At 49.7% G+C, this 14,394-nt stretch overlaps 1 protein-coding gene across 1 annotated transcript; it reads left to right on the plus strand.

The window, feature by feature from the left end:
• The first annotated feature begins 914 nt into the window (after window positions 1–914).
• On the plus strand, window positions 915–3,845 carry LOC1269330 (histone acetyltransferase KAT6B). Its single transcript, XM_307954.6, has one exon. The coding sequence runs from the start codon at window positions 1,014–1,016 to the stop codon at window positions 3,681–3,683; it is 2,670 nt and encodes an 889-aa protein (XP_307954.6). The 5' UTR covers window positions 915–1,013; the 3' UTR covers window positions 3,684–3,845.
• Window positions 3,846–14,394: the final 10,549 nt, after the last annotated feature.

Genomic DNA, 14,394 nt, shown 5'->3' on the forward strand with positions numbered 1-14,394 from the left:
CGCACCAAACGGGTATGCTGGGGTTTTCCATCGAACGCCCAACCTAACTAACATGAAACAATTTGCAATTACGCCCCATTGGCACAGAAACTTTGCTTTCGGGCTGCGTTCTCGTTGACGGACAGTTCTTGTAACAGAACGAACTTACAACTCTGAAGCATCACTTACGCGATTGCTGCTTGCAAACTTACTCTATTCGTACCACTCAAACGATCGAATTCGATGGTGGGATTTTCTTATGAATGTATCGCGACAGCGCATTTCATGCTTAAAAGGTCACTCTTCTCGCTATCGTATTTTGACAGAAAGTGTCCCATGTTATGGCCAAGAAAGAGCCAACGCATCTGTCCCGTGATTCCGACGGCAGACAATTCCAGTACAGTGAACCCTCTCTTATTTGACATCCCTTTCCAATTTGAAAACCCCGCTTATTCGACAGTCCCATCGCCTTTCAAATAAGAGAGAGTTGACTGTATTTGGAACTGTATTAGAATGGGTATGGTTGGATGGAATGAAATTAGAGTTGCAGCAGCAACAGCAGATCCTAAAATACCTTGTACTACAGGCCTTATAATGCAATTTTTTAAAAGCTTTGTTTCGACTATTTTGAAATCACGTTGTGCTTGATAGTTGAAATGTATTAATAGTTGTCAAATTAAAGAAGACTTCCCAAAAGGTGCTCAGATGAAAACTGTGCCCAGATGCCAGCAACAGTTAAAACGTTGAAATAACACTCGACACTGTAATCATGGTGCCGAATGATGCTGTGTTTTTCACCGATGTAGTGTGTGCCTGTCGCTTGCCTGTACCTGCCGGAGTTAATCGATTGTAGGGAATGAATGGTACCTTTTCGTAAAAGTATATCTTTACCCGTTACTGCAACGCAGCATTACCTCAAGTATGGTACAGTTTTATTTTGAGGGTTTTTTTTTTGCTTTGAAACCATATTTAAACCAGCTGCGGTGTCCAAACTATCCGTAGTTTATGAGCGAGTGTTGAGTGACGGTGCCATCATGCCCGGCAAAGTGAACCATGTTAGTGAGGACCGGTGGCGAGAATGCATCGTGGACGCGATCAGCTTCGTCCTGCGGCAGAAGCAGAGCGCAACGCTGCCGCGCATCAGCTTCGCGTTACGCAAACGGCACAACCTGCCCGAGGACACCGTTGCCGACCGGCTGACCGATGCGGTCAGCAGCGGTTGGATCGTGTTGCGAGTGCGCGGCCAGGAGACGAGCTACCGCGTGGCCAAGCAGCAGCAGCAGCAGCAGAAAGCACGCAAAGTTCCACCGCCGCCGGCGGGCGTGCTGCTGTGCATCGAGTGTCTTAAGCCGGGCGGACAGAGCAGCCCGGAACCGATCAGCTCGTGTGACCGGTGCGCCATTGCGCTGCACGACGCTTGCGCGAACCGATCGAACGGATGGGAAGCAGCTGCGGTCCCACTGTCCCGACTAGTGGCGGCCGGGAACCGATGGTACTGCGAAGAGTGCCAACCGTGCGATGGCTGCAGCACCGCCAACGAGAGTCTCAGCCATCCGCAACGGTGCGTGGTGGAGTGTCTTGACTGCCGGCGCCGGTTCCACTTCCAGTGCATGAATCCGTCGGTGCGCCTGTCGGCAGTGCAGGCGTGGCACTGCTCGGACTGTATCGGGTCGGAACATCAGCAGACGGTGGTGGAGAAAATCAAGCAACGGCAGGACAGTGTGAAGATAGCGAAAGGTGACACCGGTGCCCGGTTCTATCGCTCCCAGCCTACCGAGGCCGACCTGATCGGCGGACGGATCGAGGCGATGCGGCTCAGGCTGGGCGATCAGGTAGCGGGCGACGATCTGGACATGTTTCGGGACGTGCTGCTGATGCGCTGCCGGCTGGAAGAGGACGATCTGGCCCGCACACCGGCCGCCGTGCGGTTGGGCCGGTACGAGATCGAAACCTGGTACTCGAGCCCCTTCCCGCAGGAGTACGCCAAGCTGGCGGTGCTGCACATGTGCGAGTTTTGTCTGAAGTACATGAAGACGGGCAACGAGCTGGCCCGGCATCAGGGCAAGTGCGGCCAGCGGTGTCCACCGGGGTGGGAGATCTACCGCGACGGCGACCTGTCCGTGTTCGAGGTGGACGGGAACGAGCAGAAGCTGTACTGCCAGAGCCTGTGCCTGCTGTCGAAGCTGTTTCTCGACCACAAGACGCTCTACTTCGACGTGGAACCGTTCCTGTTCTACGTGCTGACCGTGCGCGACCGGCACGGCCACCATCCGGTCGGCTACTTTTCCAAGGAAAAGCAAAACCAGCTGCGCTACAACGTGTCCTGCATACTGACGCTGCCCCAGTACCAGCGCCGCGGGTACGGCCGGTTTCTGATCGACTTCAGCTACCTGCTGAGCCGCGTGGAGCGCAAGCCCGGCACACCGGAGCGTCCGCTGTCCGAGCTGGGCGAGGTGTCGTACCGGCGTTACTGGTGTTCGGTGCTGCTGGCGTACCTGTACCACAACCGGGACGAGTCGCTGACGCTCGCGACGGTCTCGCAGGAGACGGGCTTGATCGTGGGGGACATTGTGACGGCACTGCGGCAGCTGGGCTTTGTCCGGTACCGGGTTGAGCGGGCGGGCTGCATCCGGACCAATCGGCCCTTTCTCTGCATCGACTGGGACCGTGTGGAGCAGCATCATCGGTTGCGCACGGTTGCGGACCGAGAGCGGCTCGAGGTGCGGGAGGTTTGTCTCCGCTGGACGCCCAACCTACGCCTGCGCAACGTGATGAGGCAGCTCGAGCTGATGCAAACCACTCCGAACGTTGGGGAGTCAGTGGAATGTAACGTTGAGTGGGAGAAAACATCCGACCGATCCAACGACAGTGCAAGCTCGACGGAGCGTCCGGTAACCGTAACGAGCAGGGGCAGGACCAGGCACCGGTGCCGAAAGTATAGCGACAGCATCTTCGACCTCTCGCTGTCCCTCACGACGGGCACGCCCAAGTCCGGCCGAAACGTCAAGCCGGTAGCGCACACGGTGCCCATCACCAAGCGGCGGCGCATCAAGCAGCGCCCCATCGCCGCGGCCAGCTTCCTCAAGCTGCCCTACATTGTGCTGGTCCCGGTGAAGCTTTCGCCGGCGGCGAGCGGCTCACCGGACGCCCCGTCGCACGACAGCGTGGAAGAAATCTCGCTCGACAGCGTGGAAGCGTTCATGGGCACGCCGAAAAGTGAGCCACAGCAAAAGTCATCGCCCGAGAAGCAGCCGCCGGTTGGGCCCGCGGGCGGCTGTTTTACACCGATCGCTCCCTTCCGACAGCCGCCGCAGCATGCTGATCGAACCGATACCACTACCGTCGGTCCTGAGCACTGTGGCACACCGAAAACAACCCGCGGCCGAACGGTGATGGGAAGCTTTGCCAAATGTCGCAAACGCATGCACGATGGCGAGCTGCTGCTGCTGGGTAGCCATCAAGAGGGGGAGTGCAAACGGTTGCGGCTGGACGAGATGATTGCCTGCAGGGCAGAGTCAGACCATCGGGCGACCGAAATGGGCTCCCTGGCGACGAAAGCGACGTTCGAAAACGCACCCGTTCGGCAGGTATGGGCAGGTTCCGCGCGCCCGGGTACCGGGAATCGGGCCAGTTTGGGCTCCTGCAGTGTGGAAGCGAAAACAGCGCAATGCTTAATCGGTAGGAAATTACCAAGAACCGTCTAATGGTCGATGGTGCCATACCCTGCGTCATGTGTGCATTGCTACCTGGGAGCCTCAAACCCAAACAACTAAACCACATCCCGAAAGGCTTGATGCGTTTCGCGGCAACGGGCTCCGAACCAATTCCAAAGCATGCTACAAGATTTATGGGTACAACGTAAACGTAAAGGGTAGAATAGGGGAAAAAACACACACACACACACACACACACACACACACACACGCACTTGTATAAACGATAATATATTTCTAAGAAATAAACTCTGTGTTATGCCCTCCCTGCCGTTCGCCTCATCGACCGAAACGCTCGATTGCTTGGCGTCTTCTGTTCTGCCTCCTGCATCAAATCGCCTTGCTATTGGAGTTTGTGTGTGTGTGTTCGGCTGTCATTTCCGGGATCAATTTTTCAATGGCAAACATCGGGGACCGCGTTTCTGGTGCAAGAGCTTACCAGCCGCGTGGGTGGGGTTTTCTTAGCAAATCCCGTAGCCACGCATGATTCGTTCGGAGGGAAACACGAATCACGGCGGTGCTGCTGCAACGAAATGATGGCGCTGTTGGCAAAACCTGCACACCATTCATTTCCCGTGCAGCCAGTGCAGCGCATACCGGCACGATGGCGCCCTCGCCCAGCTTTCAAGGGCAGACAAATGGACGGGTGCCATGTACGCTCCTGGCAAAAACAGGATACAACGTGGACAACGTGGCACGCGGGCATACGCGTGGACGCAGTTCGGTTCGTGTGCCCGTCGCGCGCACTCAATGTGTACTGCCTTGTCAGTGTGCCAGCACTTGGGCTACTTTATGGACTCCTCACGGGCAGTGGTGGCGAAAGGGAGGGGGGGGGGGGGGGTTGCTAAAAAAGAAACTCAGTGAAAACCCGAACCCCGCGGTATCTGGATTTGCAATCTACTACCGTTGGGGCCGGGAGAATTTATGCGCTGATAGCACCGTTCTTAACCTACGTTCGTGTACGTTTGCTTGAACCAACGTTTTTTTTTTGTCGTTGTATGCACCTTTTTTCTCGTCCCCAATTCTGGGCAATCGCTCAATGCCACCGCGGGATATCAAGACTTCAGGACGCCGTGTAAAGCTCAGTTTTAAAGCAATCATGTAGGTGAAAAGTTTTCATTTTAAACTACGATTAGAATGGGAAAATTAAAGCATATTAAACCAAATCCTTGCAGCGTGATTGTCTTTTTTTTGTTTTCTTCGCGAGTCCCACTGACGGTGTGGCTGCTCATCCAAACCTAGGCCAGCGGTAGCCCGCGGAAGCTAGTTGCGGCAGCAGTAACGCTACCCGCACAGAGCAAAGTGGTTTCAATCTTTGCCATGGGTCGGAAAGAAATGACCGCCTAATTGCATTAAGATGCCATCCTCTGACGGGGTTTTTTTTTCTTGTGTGTGTGCGAAAGCTTTCCTTCTTTGCGTTCGTTCGCGTTCGTCGGCAGGATACAGGTTGAGGCTGGCAAAACCACTCGGCGAGAGAAAAATAGGATCGGAACAAATCGCAAGATAAGGGCCACGGAGCTGTTCGGGTTGGAAATGAAACCACCCCCGGTGGAGGATGGAGATGGAAGGCGAAACGGGGGGCTGACGGAGGACACAATCGTTCATAACGCTGCACGGGAGCCTGAAGGATATTCAACCCACCCACCTCCCCCCAAGCCACATGAAAAACGGGACGACTCTTCTCGGAACTGCGCCGTTGGTGTTGGTGTGGCAGTGTAGAAACGCGGAAACGCCAACAGCTATTATACGTAGAAAGAGAGAAAAAAAAAGTGGAGCTCACCCGCTGTAATTCAAGGGCCCCGGGCGCGGATAGCGGATATCGATTTTACCTTCCCTTATCGCGCGACTGACACGACGCTGGAAGACGCTGAGTTTATGTGATGGCCGGGGGGGAAGTGGGGCCAGCCAGTAGATGATATTGTCCCGTTGTTTGGGGTTGTTTTTTTGCTGCTGTTGCTTCACTGTTGCTTACCACCACCATGCCTTACACTTTTTTCCCCCTTACCCCGCTACGTTAGTTCCGTTTCCGTGCCGTGGTGCTTCGCGTGGCCTGTGCAATTGTGCAGCCTCACTACGAACTCGGTGCTCCAGGAGCGTGTGCAGGAGCAAATGTTTTCAATTAATCATACAGTGACGAAGGGGAAAGTACTCCTGTGCTCCGGGACTTTGCTCGTCTTCCCCTTTTGCATCAGCGTTTCCTTTTTTCGGCGTGTGTGTGTGTGTGGTGGTCCTTTGTGTGGATGTAATTAGTGTAAACTTCCACCACCAGTTCAGTGCGCTCGCCGATTCGGGGCGGATATCGATTAACCTTAACGACAATAGAATGGCCTGAAGGATGTTTTGTGAACGCCAAATGCGAAAAGAAAGTTGGGAAAATGCCTCGACGCCAGTCAGCACCAGTTCACTCCCCTGTAGGCCATTCCGTGGGTAGGTGGGTGGATTATTATTTACAGCTTTTTTGGTTTGGTGGTTTGTTTGCAAAATTGCATCCCCAATCCGTCGCTTTCAATTGTCGATGTAAGCTTCGCTGTATGGAAGAATTTTCCAAATTTAGCCCATACTATTACTAATAACTACCGTTGATACTACTGTTTTGCCCGCAAGATCGGCCTCCAAACTGTTGTTGCGAAAGATTGTTACTTGGTTTATCAAAAAACAGTTGATAACAAAATGGATCATCTCATATCGCTATGTTTTTCTATTTTCGTTGACTTGGGGCAACATATTTGATGATTTAAAGTCGACAAACTTTTTCTGAAAGGACTAGTTACTTTGCAAAATATGTTGCTCAATCATAGCGAAAGGTACGCTACACTCTGCCGCTACTTGCCTGGCAAAAGTAGCAACTTATTGGAGAAGTTGCTTGCACGTAGAGCGACCACCTACTGGATCTGGCAGACGACGAGGCGACGAGTGTTCCATTTCATCGCTAGAAATAGATAAACTACTATCGAACACATTCAAGATGCATCAGCTCCTGGGTGTAGGTGTTAGTAGCGCGAAAGGAAAATCGCAAACTTATCGCTGCTCTTTGCAACGCGCATGGAAGCGAAGTAACGAACGAACATCCGGGATATGGGGACGAGCGTGGTGCAAGCTTTATTGTTTAGAAAAAAGGAAATTAGTACCTGCCCTGGTAGCTGTTGTGTGTCGTGTATTTTATTATGCAGTCGTGATCGCGAATTCCAGTGATGGATTATGAAACACTAGAATAAAAAGAAGATGGAAATTTGATATACGCGCAGTGGTAGTTTATGGTAACGTGTTGCTATATTGAGTTTTGGTAAATGTAAAGCAAAACAATCGGCTAAACAATGACCAGGGCTGGCGTAGGGATAAAAGGAGCACACGGGATGATGGAACGAAATGGGCACTAGCAATGGGGCCCTTTTCGTTTGAAGTTCGTAGGCTGAAATTTCAGCCAGTCAGATATTTGCATTGTATAGCAGTTTTCGAGCAGCTATCTATGGGAGTATAATATACAGATGGGATTATCCCAAGGTGTATGAATGTAGAAGGCTGATTTTTATCGCTTCTGTTTCTGAATGAAGATTTTAAGAGTGTTTTGTGAATTCATCAAGCCTCCAAAAAGCTTATTTGAACAAAAGTTTTCACTCATTCCGTCAAAAAGAGATATTCATGCTATGAGACCACCTGAACTACACTTTGACTCTAGATTCCACCACGTGATCTCTTTAATGCATGGCTTGGAGTAAATGTAAACAACACCGTGTTTTCGAGCAGGTACTCGAATCTTATTCTAGCTTTGAGCCTAGTATAATCTAGACTGAAAAATACACACTAGTTTTATATGTGGTTTTGTATGGAGTGTTTACATGATTTCAGCCTCCAACTGTCGAACTCCATACAAAAAACCAAAGTATATGAAGACCAACTGGTCTCGTCCAATACAAATTGGCAACCAATTTCGGAAACAAAAAAAGCTCCTTTTGACAGAATCGGTGAAATGAATTTCCATAAGAACGGTTCGCTTTGTTCTTAGCAAAGTCTATGTAACACAGAGGTCGAGTCATCCAGAACATTTGATCAAAAAGCGTGGGAAAGTTTTGACAGCTGGATGAAAAAGCTTCAATAGTTTCATCGCAGCATACATTGAGGTTTTAGTTGTTGTGTATGCAGTGGTCTGAAAGCATTTTCGGTCATTTTTACATCATTTGTTTGTAATATTGTACTTAAAAAAGTTGAGGAATATCAAGTAAATATAGAACTATAGTGAAATTTTCAATTACAACAAGATCAGTGCTCTAAATTACGACGAAATCATGTGCAGTTCAACAGGATCAAAGCTAAGAGGCTAGATTCCTGATTGTGGTCGTTTTTAAGTGATGAATTACTGAAAAAAACTGCTCCATGCCACGTTTATGAGAAAGAAATGTAAAGTTACACTAAGTTTTGTGCACAAAATGCACAAGTAGCCCTGAAAAGTGTTTGGTTGTTTGGAATCGTTTGTGAACGCTTTTTCATCTAACTGTCAAAAATAAGCTTTCTAAATGGTGGACCAATATCGAGCTATGCACCCATGCTGTCAAAAAGTGACGTTCAAATTTTGTCATAAAAAACATTCTTTGAGACCACCTGGTCTTCATACACTTTGCAAAAAACTGACTAGAATCGTGAAGGGTCCCAATATTGGAAAATGTTACCGGTAAAGCTTGTTTCGAAGCACGTTTAATACACAAGTTTAAAGAGAATGGCAAATGAAAAGTAATGAAATGAACTAGAGTATTCAGAAGACGACACTAGCAACAGAATATATGCAGTGAACGCTTGCAGGTAGCTTTCAGAAGCTCCTTGACATTGACTGTACTTTTGGCGAGAATAAAGAATGAATAAACCTAGAAGTCGATTATCGGCTAAACATCATTGGAATCTGTTTCACTCCCTTGCAATTTCCAGCTAAATTCATTACATAGCCATTTCGCACCCTATAGCCCCAACAAGAATTGTAACTGGTGTATAAATATATCCTCCACTGGTAACCGCTAACGAAAAACATCCAACGTCTGGATAACCACGGTTAAAGTGCGAACTAGTAAAACATAAGATCGATACAGAAGAGTCGGCTGATTGAATTGTACCGATTGAAGCGTCTCAAAGCGCGAGAAAACCTTGTCGCCGGCATATTTTGCGGGCGAGCTCGGGTTGAGAAATAATTCAACCAGACAGCATCCGCGCTGGTCGGGCGTATGGAAGGGAGCCGGTTCCTGTTTGAGCAGGGAGGGCAGCGGGGAGAAAAAACGGCCACGGCGTAGGTGGCGGAACAAAATGACTTAAAATTTCCGATGGAACTTCTTCCGCCGTCACCACGTCTTCGGCTGCCCGTCCCTGGCATGGCGAAGTGGCACCATTCCCTCCTGCGCTGCACCATTCCTTCCTGCGCTGCACGCGCTTAGTCTTTAAAACTCATGAAATCACAATTTCCCACCGGCAGGCGTTTACGCTTTTGCGCCGACTAATTGCGTAACGATGTCAATGGTGGGAAAGAGATAGGTATGAAGAGATAAAGGAAGTGTGTGTGTGTGACAGAGAGAAAGAGAGAGAGGGAGAGAGCGTTGCTAATGTTGAGCATCCCGTTTTACCGCACCATTGTTTGATACTCTTTCGAGGACGATCGGAATGGGTATCCTTTCAGGTTGGAAATAGGGCCGCAGTGGCCCTTTGGCCTTTTTTTGAGCCACTGCGAGAGGTGAAGGCACACGGGGCACGAAATGGGTTTCCCGCATTCGTTCGTCCCCCGGAAGCGTACCGCGCGGCGGGCAGGCGCAGCGGACCGAGGGATGCATGGCTAATTGTCTTGAAAAAGTCAGAACAAAGGTAATCAAAAACGGTTTAATTGATTTATCATTCGCTTCGAGCGAGTCCTGCTGCTTTATGTTTCACGCGCGCGTGTTGGCAGATGCTGCTGAGGCAGAAAACGCTTAGCCTTCTCTCTGTCCCTGTATCAGCACGCGTGGGGCCGCGTTGCTAGCTGGAAGGAAAGCAGGAAAGGACCAACCGAGAAGCAAGTGTTTGCTAGCAAGGGCTGCTGCCTCGTACGATTTCTAACTGTCCCTTAGTGGATGTTTTAGCAAATGGCACCGAGAACCGGTGCGGCTCGCGTCAACGCAAGAGGCGCGAAGCAATCAAAGTTGCAATCTCAGAATTAAACACACTGTTTTTTTTTTTAATTGCTTCCAGTAAGAACTAACTAGAGGGTCGTCCTGCTACACATAACACGCTAGCACCTTACAAAACTGGGGGTGAATTGTACGGTGGTACAGTTACGAACAAGTGTGTGCATGCTGTTCTCTCGCAAAACGCTTCCTCTTGTTGATTTCTGGGAATAGGTTGAATGCTGTCCCGTTATGTTTGTCCCGAAGCACAAAACAGATACACAAAATCACACACACACACACACGCACACATACCTGCGGCGTACCAGACATTATGCATGCGCCCGGTACGGTACACCAGTGCCAGTTTTAATAATTTATCTCTGTGCACGCTGTTGACGTTATTCACAACGAGCTACATGCTGCGTTCCTGCCGCTACTACTGTATACAGGCGTATAATTATAAGCGCTCGCGCTATAACGAATGTTTGAGCGGCTTCATAAGTAGAGGGGCAGCATTTTGTGCACGCCGTGAACGTCACGGCCACTTTTCTTTTGTTTGGGATCACTTCTGCTTGCCCGAAACCACGGACAGCGGTAGTGATGCTTTTCGTGAGAACGTCTCAACATACCGTTCCCATTCACGGTACAGAAACAAGGAGCTGCGTTCAAGAGACGAATAGCGTTGGTATGAATGGTTTCGCAAACCGGCATTATAGGGGCACGGAATGAGCTTTTTCTTTGCGTCTGGTATCGCTTTAACCTGATGCGCCCTTTTTGTTTTGCTTGATTCTGATTAATGAGGAAGCACATCCTAATGCTTAGCAAGGGTCTGGTGCTATGGTTCTGGAATACGGTGCAGAAAATATTACATTCTCATATTTGAGCTCACCTCAAATCGCAAAGTCAATACAAGAACGTGCCATAGCTTTGTTTTGCCCCAACACATAGATTAGGGATTCGAAATTTAGCTCTCTCAGTGCTGGGCGTATTCATCTAAAAAAAAAAAAAGGCTCAAAGTAAGAGACTCTGTTAAGTTGGTGCTTTTATTTATAAGCAAATTCAAACAAAAACTGTACTCATTTATCTTTTTTTAGTTAATATATTTTAACTACAATGCAAAGGATCTCCTTAAAATAAATGGACCTTTTTGCACCAACATCCTACACCTTATTGGCCGATTCGATGCATCCTGCTTTTTAGTACACAAACACCATAACAACTCAACTTGAAATATCACAGCACGCTATCGTATTAAAAAAGGAATAACGAAAAAAAAAATCAGAAAGACGTACGTACTTTACACCGAGCTAAAACAGCATATGGAGGACTGCGTAGTACAAAATTAACTGATTTTTACTGATTTTCATAACTTCTGGTTGTGCAAATTTTCTGCACGACAACCAGCATCGATTAAATGGACAAAACCTGGAGCAAAACTACACCCAGCAGTGCCCAGTGCTGCCGGAACGCTTCTTCAGTCCACTCAGTCAATCATTCCACTCCAAAACCGCACAACCAAAAAAGTGGTGAAAACAAGTGCTACATTTTTCTGCTGCTTTGTTACGTCCAGCAATAACATTCCTCGGGGCGCGTTCGAAAGCGCGGTATGAAGCCTGGGTATGGGCTTTGCCGGCACTGCAAGATCGGTGGTTTCACTTTCGCAGAGCTAAAGAATGCTCCACAAATAAGCCCCGTAGAATGCAATAACACCCAGCGCTGCGGCCACAGTTGTGGAGCAGTTTGGCAAGCGGTGCCTGGGCCGACAGCTGCCGTTGGTTGCGTTTGCTGCGAGGTACCGCGAGCCAAACGAATCGTGCTCGGTGGTCGGTGGGATTTATGCTCCTTGAGCGAAGCACGGTTAAGCGTGCCCGGGCATCTCGGATGTGTATGTAAGTTGGTGTTTTCATTTGGTTTATTCGTGCTTCCAGCATTCCACAGCGGAAACGCGTTCCACACTCCGCTTTATTACATTCTACTAATTCGGCATCCGAGCGTGCTGCTTTCCCGCACGCCCGACACTGCCCGACCGCCCTCTGGTACTCTGGTCGTGGGAGCGTTTGCAAGAGACCAAAACGCTCCCCTTCGTTCAATCATCCCGCTGTGCACAGCATTTACGGACCGTCGCCCAAGGAACGTATGCGAACCGAAAGAAACTCGGCACGGATTAGGGGGCGATTTGGGTGTTCGGCTAAGCTGAAATTTGATCACCGGGTGGGGTCGCTTTCGGGTCGGCCAGTGCGAGGACGCAGTGCGCACAGCCAAGTCCAGGGTCCAGATTGAATTTCGACATTCGCTTCTTGATTACGTATCTTACGGCATTCCACAGTATGTTGCCTTGTCTGCCTGCCATCCCTCCAGGTTTGATGGATCTTAAATCCGCCTGTACGGGCTCCACTTCACTTCCCACGCGAGAGGTCATACACCCTGGGAATAGAGCGTTGGTGCGTGTGTGTGTTTGTGTGTGTTGCTTTGTAGTGGTGCAACCCAGGTTAATTCTATGTCCGTGTGGCCCAAGTGGTGTAGAGTTGCTATTGGGCAACGCTCCCGGCCAAGAGCTGGCAAAGGATGTAATATGTGTTTACCTCCAGCCTCTGGGCTGCGAGCATATGTTGCCGTTCCGACTCCTTCCTGCCGAGAGCGATCTCTCTGAATATTTTCGTAAGCAGGCAGCACTCCAGCTTGGAACTTGACTAGCTTGCAACTAGCGATGGAACTGCTTAGCAGTGCTTGCTGCCATGGAACGAAACACTTGGTTAGATGAGTGAACGAGAAGTGTGCGCGCTGGCTCGTGCGCCCTCGTTCGCATACATACCTCGAGAGAGAGAGTAGGGCGGTTTCTGATTTACCCTGTTAATGAGCATAACGCATTGAAACGCCTTTGCAGTGTGGCTGAGACCCACAGTCCCTCTCCGTAGCAGTGGTAAGGGTTCGCAATTAAATACACTGCACCTTGCGATCCGTTGATGGACGCAATTGAAAACGAACATCCGGGTTCTGCAGTGTTGTGTGTTGTTATAAGGAGCGATGTTTAGAATTGATTTTTACCTAGCAGATAATGCTAATGTTGCTTACGCTTCCCCAACCCCCTCCGCTGCACCATAACTGCTTACTCGGGACGGTAAAAACGGTGCGATGGGAAGTTGTGGCCGCTTACGTAGAGCACAAAAACATCACCGGCTCCGTTTGGCCAGTTTGATTCAATTAAGTTGGCAAAAAAAAAATAACACAAAAAGTTATTGTGATTGACGATTGCCGAGCTCCCGATGGTGGCTCATTCGCTTTGCCACTATCTTGATCTTACCGTGAGGCGGACGAAGCGTACCGGGGATGGTAGAGTGTGCCTCAGTCTTCCATCACGCGAGCACCAGCCGGGGTGCATGCTGGCGGCACTGGGGACTATCTTTCCCGCTTGCTGGATTGAAAGCACCAGGTCGGCAGTCGTTTTGGACTTTCCACAGATGGTGCAGGACGGCCGCTCGATGTTGGCCTTCACGACAAGGAAGCGAACTCACGAAAAATACGCGTCCCGAGCCGGCGCTGCTTGATGTGCTTTACTTTATCTTCCCTCGAAGGTGGCCCGGTCCCGGTTACCATCCTTACCCTTAGCTACGGGTACCGTCGATGGAACGTTTCCGCAGTCGAGGCACGAATCGGTTGAATCGTGAATCAGCAGCTTTTCCTTGTTTGCCCCTGTGCTACCGCTTCCCTTACTAACTGTGACGCCGCTGCTGGGTGCAACCACCCGAACAAGGCAGACACGAGCGGGGAGAGAGACGCGAACAGAATGTACAGAAAAAAAAAAGAATCTGATGGATCACCGGTAATAATGGGTTTTAAAAACAACCATAATTGGTGAATGAAATTGAAACTGTTGGAACGATGGAGCAAGCTGTCTGATTCTGATTTATGTTGTACGGTGAAAAATTGCACGCAACGGGAGTAGCACCAACTGGGCCGGGAGTGCCGTGATGGGCGGACACTTGCTGTAACGTGATCGTGGCAAACATCTGCAACGAGCGTTATGGCAATGGCTTTCGTAAATGTGGTACAACTTTTAGCACAACGGAATATGTTGCCCATACATACAAACGTACACACACACACACACCTTGTGTGGTTCAACGTTGAGCATTTTACGTACAGTGAGTGCAATCGGTGCTGGCATACCGGCTACCCGGTGCTCCCATTTGCCAGGAATGTGAGTGTAATTATTCCAAAAAGTAAACAGTTTCCGGGTTTGGTTGATACGTAACGGGATTGAACAGGATGGAAACATTATCGTACTAGAATTTCGGGCCCAGAAAAGCCCGACAACGGCGTACGTCCCGACACACACACACACACACACACACACACACACACACACACACACACACACACACACACACACACACACACACACACACACACACACACACACACACACACATTTTCATTCATTGTTTTCTGCCGTTGGTTGCTTTATTTAATTGCCGAGACTATCCCTTGAATTGTGAATGAGAATGTGTACGTTCCCGCTACGGACGGATGCAATGATGCCAGCCTACACTGTTTGGTAAGTTGTCGTTTGACGACACGTGTTGGTA

Source organism: Anopheles gambiae, chromosome 2 (genome assembly GCF_943734735.2).
Source record: "Anopheles gambiae chromosome 2, idAnoGambNW_F1_1, whole genome shotgun sequence".
NCBI classification, from domain to species: domain Eukaryota; kingdom Metazoa; phylum Arthropoda; class Insecta; order Diptera; family Culicidae; genus Anopheles; species Anopheles gambiae.